This window comes from Cibotium barometz, chromosome 35 (assembly GCF_041138505.1).
Source record: "Cibotium barometz isolate CiBa-2024 chromosome 35, ASM4113850v1, whole genome shotgun sequence".
Lineage (NCBI taxonomy): Eukaryota > Viridiplantae > Streptophyta > Polypodiopsida > Cyatheales > Cibotiaceae > Cibotium > Cibotium barometz.
The window spans coordinates 38,860,011-38,870,475 of NC_141080.1; the positions used below are offsets into that span (position 1 = coordinate 38,860,011).

The window sequence follows — 10,465 nt, forward strand, 5'->3', positions numbered from 1 at the left end:
CGCTCTCTCACTCACTCTCTCTCTCTCTCTCACATATGCAAGAGAAGGAAACCAAGGAGATAAGGCAAGAGCACTCTTGTATTCACAACACATGAGAATGAGGGTTTTAGGGTTACATTTGACTCTTATAGGTAACTTGGCCGTTCACACATGGGCGCCCATACATGGCCGGTCGATCCTAACCCTTATCCTATTGATATTCAAGGTGCGCCTCTCATCGGTGATCACCCAATCCCTTTATCCTTTGCATATGGTGCCGACAAGCCCGACCCATGACTCAGAATAGTTAAACTAATTACATGACGTAAAACATAGTACGTCTCATTGTCCGTTTCATAGGTTAACATGCCCCGCTTCCTGATGCAGATTCCGTCCTCGGAAGCTATGGTATGGTAAGCTCGATAGGGTTGTTGTGGTAGACCATCTGCAAAACAGGGAAGTAGAGTGAAAGTATGTTAGAATTCAAAAGATATAAAGTGTATAAATTCAAGCATGTTAGACCACAATGGATGTTGCTATGAGACATGCATTCTCAGGAATATATCCAATAAGGTTAAGCTCATTAATGATTTACACTAGCACGTCAAGCAACTTCAAAAACTAAGTAATAATGGTATATGAGTACTTTCCATTATAGTATGTACTCTTATCTCTTCATAATAATGGTTGTAGAGAAGAGAAGAAGATAGAAGAAAATTCAGCCATCATCCATCTCTCTTGTGTCTTGCTCTTTGTGTGTGTGTGTGTGTGTGTGTGCAAGGAACTCAAGCTCTCCCTCTTCATGTCTCAAAATTCTAGAAATTTGAACTGAAATACAAGCATTCGACTGCTATGGGGATTTTCCCCAACAGTGGTGCATCACTCACCTCGAATTACTCAAATTTGAGATTCTCATAGAAAGATCGATCGTAAAGAGCACTCGAAATCTTGATCCATCTTCCTCATCTCCACACGCCCCTCGTAGCTTGATTCTCTCACTCACTCACTCACTCACACTATAAGATGAGGGCATACAAGAGCTCAAGTACAAGAGGCAAGGTTGCAAGAGAGTAGAGAAGAGCACACTAGATAATGCATAAGAGAATGAGTGGTGAGAGTTGCATTTTAGGTTTTTTAGATGACTTCTAGGGTTTACGCTCTTGGGCGGCCAGTTAAAAGTCAGGTCTTGTGGCTCATTTGGCCATTCTAGTGTAAACACCTATTCTAAAGGTAGCACTCTTAACCTAGGATACCATGGTGTGTCTTTATAGAGACAAGCGATGATCGCACATGCAAATAATACATTACAAGGTTCTTTTAGGCAAAAAATGGCATTTCTGATGACATCAACCAGATTGGTCGAAAATTGTAGGATGGCCAACATCGGTTATGCAGAAGTCTCTGGTAGTAGTGCTTAACATGGAGTGTTGTGCATGCAATTGAGCAATCCCAAAATGAAAATGAAAGTGTGAGTGAGTTCATAGGTCATGAAATATTTCATCAAAGACATGAAGAAAGAAAATGAATGACTGATGATTAATTGTTGAGCATGCAATTGAGAAATATTACCCAAAAAGAGAATAAAAGTGTGCGTGAGTTCATAGGTGATGAAATATTTGAATTAAAGATGTGAAAAAAAGAAATGAATGAGTGATGAGCAATGGTTGCTATGATTTCTTATTAGATTACATGATCCAGGTCCCAGGACCATGTGATTGCTAGTGGATTGCACACATGTGATTGTGCGCTTTTGCCGCACAGGTCATAGCTGGGGACTTGCCGAACACCGTATGCGAGCCACGAATGGCTGCAAGCATACAACCAGGAAAGCAAGCTCAAACAGAATGCAAAAGGTGTGTCACTCACAGCTCACGCCGCCTTGAAGGATTCCCGCGTCGCAGTGAAGAAGGAGCCGCCGTCGCCGCTCTACCGCCTCTCCGCCCCGCCGTGCCGCTACACAGTGCTCGATCGCTCTCTCACTCACTCTCTCTCTCTCTCTCACACACGCAAGAGAAGGAAACCAAGGAGATAAGGCAAGAGCACTCTTGTATTCACAACACATGAGAATGAGGGTTTTAGGGTTACATTTGACTCTTATAGGTGTCTTGGCTGTTCACACATGGGCGCCCATACATGGCCGGTCGATCCTAACCCTTATCCTATTGATATTCAAGGTGCGCCTCTCATCGGTGATCACCCAATCCCTTTATCCTTTGCATATGGTGCCGACAAGCCCGGCCCATGACTCAGAATAGTTAAACTAATTACATGACGTAAAACATAGTACGTCTCATTGTCCGTCATAGGTTAACATGCCCCCCTTCCTGATGCAGATTCCGTCCTCGGAAGCTATGGTATGGTAAGCTCGATAGGGTTGTTGTGGTAGACCGTCTGCAAAACAGGAAAGTAGAGCGAAAGTATGTTAGAATTCAAAAGATATAAAGTGTATAAATTCAAGCATGTTAGACCACAATGGATGTTGCTATGAGACATGCATTCTCAGGAATATATCCAATAAGGTTAAGCTCATTAATGATTTACACTAGCACGTCAAGCAACTTCAAAAACTAAGTAGTACACTGACAATTTCCATGTGGTCATGCATTATAGTTCATGCAATTAATTGAACAGAAAAAATGAAAGAGAGTGGGTATGGAAGAATTACACCTGTATTTTGGAGATCTCGTTGATTCGATGAGAGAAATGCCCGTAATTTCATGAGATATTTATGTATGAGCGTTGCGGCTATCTCAGGACTTGAAAGCGAACCCACCTCAAACTTTTCCACTTGTACAACCAACTAACAAACACTATACCTCGAGAGGCACATCAATGTGAAAAATTAAAGACTCGTTTAAGGAATCCAAACTAGAAAAAAATTGAAAACACTAACCTACCTACCAGTCACCACACTACTACTGAGGATACGGTAAGAGGATGTTGTAGAGTCTTGGCTCTAGCCCTAAGGCTAAGCCTCTATCTGCATCATCCAAATAAATAAAGTCAACCTCAGTAGTGCCATGAGTTTCATCCGTCCATTCATCATTGTCAGATATTTCCTTTTCATTTTCCCATCCACATAAACTCATCAAGAATGTAACCATGCAAGGATAGTCATCTTGTGGAAAAGGAAAGCATTGGGCTATCGGGGATATTTCCTCTACGGAGTAGGGGTTAGTCATGGTCAATAGGCGAATTAGCCATTCTAATTCCTCAACATTTTTCTCTTTGGCTAGTACATCTATATGATCCCATTCAGTTTCAATCACAGGATAGCACATGTGAAATATCTGAGAAAGGTACAGATGATACCTCTCACCAAAGGTGGGAGTGGATGAAGTGTATGATGATCGTGCATCTGCCATATCTGCAAACACAGATATAGCATCAGTAGGTTTATGATGACAGGTCAATCTAGTTCCTGATTGTATACGGATATTTCTCCTCTTTTTGTGCTCTTGCTCTTTTTACTATTTTTTGTTTTTCTTTTCTTTGCTTTTTTTTTAAAAATGTATGAAGCTATATATATACATCCCCTTGAATTTGGCAATTACATGGTCAGGGGAGAAGGTTAAGGAGGAAGCATTAGAATGTCAAGTACATGCTCCCCCTTTCCTTGGGTAGATCATATTATTTGCATGGTCAGGGGAGAAGGTTAAGGAGGAAGCATTAGAATGTCAAGTACATGCTCCCCCTTTCCTTGGGTAGATCATATTATTTGCAATGATGTTGCAGCCTCTTGGAACCAATTTGTCCAGCGGGTCATAGGTTGTGATGTGGGCAGATAGCTTTTTATGACCCTTGTGGCCACATCCAACTGCAGAGATGGTAGTGTACGCTCCCATTGACGAATGGAGGAAATGGTTTCCGACGATACTATTACAAGGGGAGACGTAGACTCATCGGTTTTTTGTTGGGTGTTGACAAGAGTAGGTGTAGAGCATGTAGAAACTTTTATATCAGCGTGTGCCTGGCATGAGGAGCTAGAAGCTTCATGTGGCTCCCCCCTTCCTGAGCTAGGTGGTAATGATCGATATCGTTTGGGAATCCAAACTAGCTCTGGAAGAAGTGGTGCGGAGCACCCTGTTACCTTTCCCTTACCACGGTCTTGAATTGTCGTTGGGGTGGCAACATTTGGTTTGCAAGGTTTTACAGGTGATATAGAGGGATTCAGCTTATGTTTAGGGACCCAAATCTGGTCATTCCCCTCGTAGTACCCTTGGGCTACTAATAATTTTTTAGGGATCCATCGTGATGTTACATTGCCCTTTCTCGGGTGGGTAGCTGCTTTCTTCCTACGAGGCTTCTTGTCTGAACGAGATTGAGCTGGGGAAGTAGCTGTTAACGAAGCTTTAGGGACCCATTTGTATGTATTTTTTGGCATAGTAAACGGAGCTTTAGAGACCACCCTGCATGTTTCCACTCTTGGCGTTGAAGCGTTAGAGGGGTGGCAAACAATCAAAGATGGTTTTGCCACCACTGGACTTTGTGATTTTTCATTATCTAACATTTGAGTGGATGACTTAGGTGCGGGATTTTGAGCGGTCAGACCTAGTGTTGGTTCTTGCGTTGTAACTCGTCTGGTTGCCCAATCGATATTGCACTTGGTGGCCATCATCCATTTGCGCCCTAAGTTTACAGTCCCTTCCATGGTACCCGCCGCCGCCGCAGGCATAACCAAAAAGCTTTGAATTACGGTCCCCTTGTCATAGGCAACCGGAGTGTGCAGAATTCCTGAGACAGGGGTTTTCTTCTTGTTGATTCCTTGAACTTGGATAGCACTCTTGGATAAAGGTGGTTTTCCAAGTTGACACCACACGCCATATGATAGCAAATTGTGTTGAGCTCCTGTATCCAATAATGCATTATACAGCACCTCCCCGTAAGGACTCTGTAACTCAATTGGGTATCTTAGAGGTGGGTCAGATTCCAGTGAATCCTCCTCTTCCTCCTCAAAAAATACTTGCATAATTCCCAAGTTGGCTTCTCGTTGGCGCCTAGCACGCTGTTGACGTTCTTTAGCTTCAACTCGCGCTTGTATCTTCTTAAGCTCAGCTTGTTCTTTAGCTGCCTTCTTTTGATGGATTGCATGTAACTCCTCTTGGCTCAGGGGTCATAGTATCTTTTGAATTTACTCCCATTAAGGAATCTAATGGTTTCAACTCCGTCGAGAGTCTCCACTCTGATGGTACCTTGCGGGGTAATTTCACATACTCTATACGGTCCCTTACCAGCATACTTGAGCTTCTTCTTTTCGTTACGCACTCCATACATCAGGACTTTATCCCCAACCTTGATGTCCTTGTCCTTCAGGTGGCGATCAAACCATTTTTTCCTTCTATCCTTCTCCACAAGGGCATTGTATACAACCAATTGTCTTTCTTCGTTAAGCCGCTCAAGGATATATAGACACTCTACTAAGGGATTACCATCCCAACCCTCTTGAGTAGCAACACAAAGACTAGGAATGACAAATTCCCACGGCATGACTGCTTCTTGGCCATATACCATTTTGAATGGTGTGCAATTAATAGCCACTTTGTACGCAGTACGATAGGCCCATAAAGCTGTCGTAAGCTTTAGATCCCAATCCGTGCGATGAGCTTCAACTGTCTTTGTCAAAACAGAGATTAAGGTCTTGTTGGTACTCTCGGCTTGGCCATTCACTTACAAAACATAGAGCTTGTTTGCAAATGGAAAAAGTATGGCAATTGGAGACACCGCAAAACCAAAGTTTATATAAGATGATTATTCATCACCACAAGGAGTTTAATGCATAAGTAGTTAACAAGATTTGGAGGTTAGATTGGAATGTAGATACTTGTAAGGATAGATTGGAATGTAGATACTTGTAAGGATAGATTGGAATGTAAATACTTGTAAGGATAGATTGGAATGTAGATACTTGTAAGGATAGATTTGAGTTGTAGATACTTGTAAGGATAGATTGGAATGTAGATACTTGTAAGGATAGATTTGAATGTAGATACTTGTAAGGATAGATTTGAGTTGTAGATACTTGTAAGGATAGATTGGAATGTAGATACTTGTAAGGATAGATTTGAGTTGCTTTGCAAAGTAGGATATGCCTTGGGGGAAGGGTGTTTCTATGAAGGGTGCCAAGAGGCTCCTGAGAGGTTGCCTCCTCTTATAGAAAAAGTTGGCAAATAAAGGATTGGTTTCAAATTTATGTCCTAGCTGTAGAGCATCAAAGGAGAAAAACTTCACATATGGTATTTTTATCTTAGGGTTACAAACTTCTCTAAATCAATAATGCATGTAGTATGACGAGTATATCTAAACAAATATGGCTTGCTCTGGTTACTATGTAATCCTTTGGGTGGTTCTTAGTTACAAGGACAAATGTTTACAATGTTAAGGTATGGATTGTTGAAATGCATTTCAACCAACATAATTATAGCTTAGGGTTTGAAGGTGTTGAACATGATTTAAAATTGATGTTTTTTTTTCATTCCACCTCGTAATAAAAAGATAGTCTACTTAGGGTTTGAAGGTGTTTAACATGATTTACAACTGATGTTTTTTTTCATTCCACCTCGTAATAAACAGATAGATTGCTTGGATAATCCTTCCAATTTTGTATCGTTAGAGATAAATTTCAAAAAGGTAATCATATTTATACACCTAGAAGACAAGTTTTGATGAACCCATAAGGCCACATTTACCATATAGGCGATTAAGTGTCATTTGCAGGGCACTTTAAAGATGTTGTTAGAACTAAAAATCTAGGTCACATTCTTTTCTATAACCACATTTTCTATTTTTCATCCCATTGATTTCAACTACATGACTTTGCTTACAAAGAAGATAGTATGCTTGGATAATTCTTCCAATTTTAAATCTCGATTTCAACTACATGACTTTTCTTGCGAAGGAGATAGTATGCTTGGAAAATCCTTCCAATTTTAAATCTTGGAGATTGCGTAATCAATAATAGAAGAAAAGAACTACTGTTGAATTTATTTATATCATTAAAGAGAAATCTAGAAATTTTCTTCACGGACACTGCTGGCTACAAGATATTTCGATCCACTATATCGATAATCATGGATTGATGTGAGGATGTCAATGGGAGAAATGAAGAGGTACATGATGATGACTGCAATGATCGTGATACACGGTCGAGAAGTCATAGCAATCCTATCATTATTGATGATGATGATGATGAGAGCTGTCATGCCCATTAAGACTACAACGCGTCATATCTGTCTCTCTGGGAGAAAATAGGGAAGTTCAAAAAAGCCATCGTGGGTGATATGACTTCATGCCGCTATCACTGTCTATCTATAAATTCGTTGGTCTTACAGAGGAAGAAGCATGCTTCCTGTAGTTTCTTTACAGTAATTTGTTAAGAAGAAGTGTGTGCTGTACTTTGAGTTTGTTTTTAGTTGTTGCATGGTTTTTTGCCCGACACTTGTTTGTCTTGAGCTTTGTTACGATGACACCTGTGAAAATGTGCTATAATAAAGTGCCTCTTCCACATCATGAACTTGTTATGTTCTTAAATTTGTGATGTCTACTGTTAAATTACGCCTAACCTTATTGTTTTATTAAGTTGCTACAAGCATGCATCAAATTAATGTACATTGGACGAAAAGTTGTCAATATGCACATTGGACTAAAAGTTGTCAATATGCACGCAAGTGCTTGAAAAAAACCCGAATATCACATTCAAATTTGAAAAAATACATGCAAATTTATAGCTTGAAGGTGCCAATACTTGCAAAATTTGAGGGAATACAGCACAAACATCTTCATAAATTAAAAAAAACTCTTCATTGATAATTTCTTAATTTTATCGAGCAGTGCACTGATGATGGACGAAAAGTTGTCAATAGGCAAATTAAATGTGCCTATTGTTAAATACACTAAAGTGGCACGTTGGGAAGAAAGATCAAATTTGAACTTTTCGTCAAGCATTTTTATCCTTAATATTTTACCCTTCAAATGAAAACATAGCCGGGTTGCCATCATCATCATCATCCATGGCGTCTTCTGTTAAGGTTGTGGAGCATGTAGTCCTCTTCAGAGCAAGGGATGGAGCTGCGCCATCCGCCACAGAGTCATGGGCAGCGACCGTGAGGACCCTTCGTCAGCTCGAGGGGGTCTTTCACCTCTACGTTGGCGCGGTCCCCTCCTGCAAACCAGAGGCGGGCGCCTGGACCCACGTCCTGTACGGCCGTTACCGCGACAGGGCTGCCCTCCAAGCCTACTCGGTCCACCCCAAACACCTCCAAGTGGTCGCCCATGGAAACACCCTCTTCTCAGATGTCATGGCCCTTGACTGGGAGGCCCATGTGAAACCCCCATCATCATCATCATCATCACCCTCCTTCTCTGCATCCCGCATTGTGTTCATCCAGTGGAAATCGGACACCCTCCAAGAGCACATGTCTTCCCTCACATCAGCCTTTTCAGACTCGCCCCAGTCTACCTCCGGCCCCAACTTCTCACCCGCCCGTGCCCGTGGTTTCCAATGGGGCTTTGCTGCTCTCCGTGAGCGCGAGAAGGATCTTCAAGAGGATAGCAGCCACCTGCACCTTCTCACCCAGAGCCCAGCCATAGACAGGTTCTTGCTCATTGACTTTGCAGCCATTGAAGGGCCCACAGCAAGCATGTAAACCATCTCCAAATATGGGTTATTTTATCAGGTAGTGCCCTGAACATTTCTAAGCATTTCTATTATGTGTTATGTCTTAATGTCTTGGATGTGTATATGTCCAGCTGAAATTTTATGCACATGGAGATTGGAAGGTACTTTTGGGTAGTTTGTGGAAATGGCCAATGACAATAATGTTGTGTTAGAATGACATGGTTATGAAGAAGAACATGGCCCATCTTTTTGTGGATGCCCTGAGTGCTGTGCATGGGAGTAGAGAAGATCGAGAACCGAGAGCAACATTGTCAATAGTTTTTGTACATACAATAAGATGGATTTTATGGAGGTGAATCTTTTTTAGTTGAGGCAATAACATGAAGTAGCCAGAGCAGAGCATATTGCCATCATGTAAGTGCAACTTTGGATGTAACAACATTCTCATTGTTGGCCCTAAATAACAAGCCTTCGGAAGTCTAGCGGCAGGCTAGACACATGGATAGTCAACCTAGATGTCACAGCATGCTCATCATCAATGTCTTGCCCTATTTCACAAGCCCCCATAAGTCTAGCTGCAGGCTGCAGGTTACTAAAAGTAGGCAAGTTTGCCCTAAGTTCAGGAAGACCTTGTCTAGGTTGGATGTTTTAAGATTCAAGATCTTGTTCTAGTGGGGCCAACCTGTGGCGTCTACTGGCCTGTTTTAACTTTGTGTGATGGGTTGAGAGACAAACTTAAACACTGGGGGAAGGTTGGAGGCCAGTTTCTTTTCTCACCACCCCTTGTAACTTATGTACCTGGTTGGCCAGCATTAAAAGAGCTATTCAGATCAGGTCCTTGTGGGTAGGACAAGCATGACTTATTTAGAGGGGCAAGCTTAGTCACGACAAATGGTTTAATTTGAGTTGATTTTATCTTGTTCTTGTATCTGGCAACGAGCTTTTTTTCTTAAAAAAAATTTAGAGTACATCACTTAGAGCTTTCAATTAAGGAGCCTGTAGCTCCTTTCCTCCCTATACGGTAGGGCTCACTTGTTCCTCTATTATATCCCAACCCCAAGTTGCCCTAGCATGAAACAGGTGTTGTTGGAGCTTATGTATGTGAAGGAGATAAGGAGAAAAGGATGTGTGTGAGAGGTGGAGGAATTGTATGTAAATATTAACTTGGTAAGCCTTTTGATAAGATCCGTCTTTGTTAAGAGGTTGCATGGGTTGATTTACATAAACTTCTTCGTGCAAATCCCCATTGAGAAAAGCTGCTTTAATGTCCAAGTGATTCACTTTCCGTCCATGATGAATGCAACAATACAACGAATAGTGGTCAATTGTCCATAACTTTTTAGTCTTGTGTCAATATTGCATACTTAACTCCATAAAAAATATTAACTATTGATTATCACTAGCACTTCACTAGAGTAATCAACAAACGTAATTGGTGTTTTTACACCCACTAGTCAACTGTATTGAAACATGTGACCAATCATCGTTCATACACTTGATGCAAGCATGCAAAACATATCTATGCTTTTAATTGCATGCTAAAAGCATGTATTAAACTTCAATCTCATGCATGACCCATACATGCATGCTTATGTAGATGCTCACTTGCAAAAACTCAAATGTCCACACAAAACCAATACTAGAGTAACTAAAGCAAGAAGCTCAAATAATCGAGTGTGAAACACACTAGACTCATACATCCCAAGCCCATCATACTCAAACACATATATTACGAGTGTGGAATATGTACAAGACCTTCTGTATGTAATGGTTCTTGGTGATGTACAAAACTTATAAATATTAAGATGACACAAGTCGTACGAACAAATTCATTTTATGGTCCCATATGTAAGAATTTGCAACAAAAAAAAG

General features: G+C 41.1%; 1 protein-coding gene across 2 annotated transcripts; it reads left to right on the forward strand.

Moving 5' to 3' along the window:
* The first annotated feature begins 7,939 nt into the window (after positions 1 to 7,939).
* Positions 7,940 to 9,865, forward strand: LOC147618422 (stress-response A/B barrel domain-containing protein DABB1-like). 2 transcript variants are annotated; one of them, XM_086774860.1, is made up of 2 exons: positions 7,940 to 8,651; positions 8,806 to 9,865. In XM_086774860.1, exon 1 carries the CDS (start codon positions 7,986 to 7,988, stop codon positions 8,619 to 8,621), a length of 636 nt encoding a protein of 211 aa, XP_086630986.1. In that variant the 5' UTR covers positions 7,940 to 7,985; the 3' UTR covers positions 8,622 to 8,651; positions 8,806 to 9,865. The 2 variants fall into 2 exon arrangements, with proteins under 2 accessions (XP_086630986.1, XP_086630985.1); XM_086774859.1 differs by lacking the exon at positions 8,806 to 9,865 and adding an exon at positions 8,725 to 8,757.
* The last annotated feature ends 600 nt before the right edge of the window (positions 9,866 to 10,465 follow it).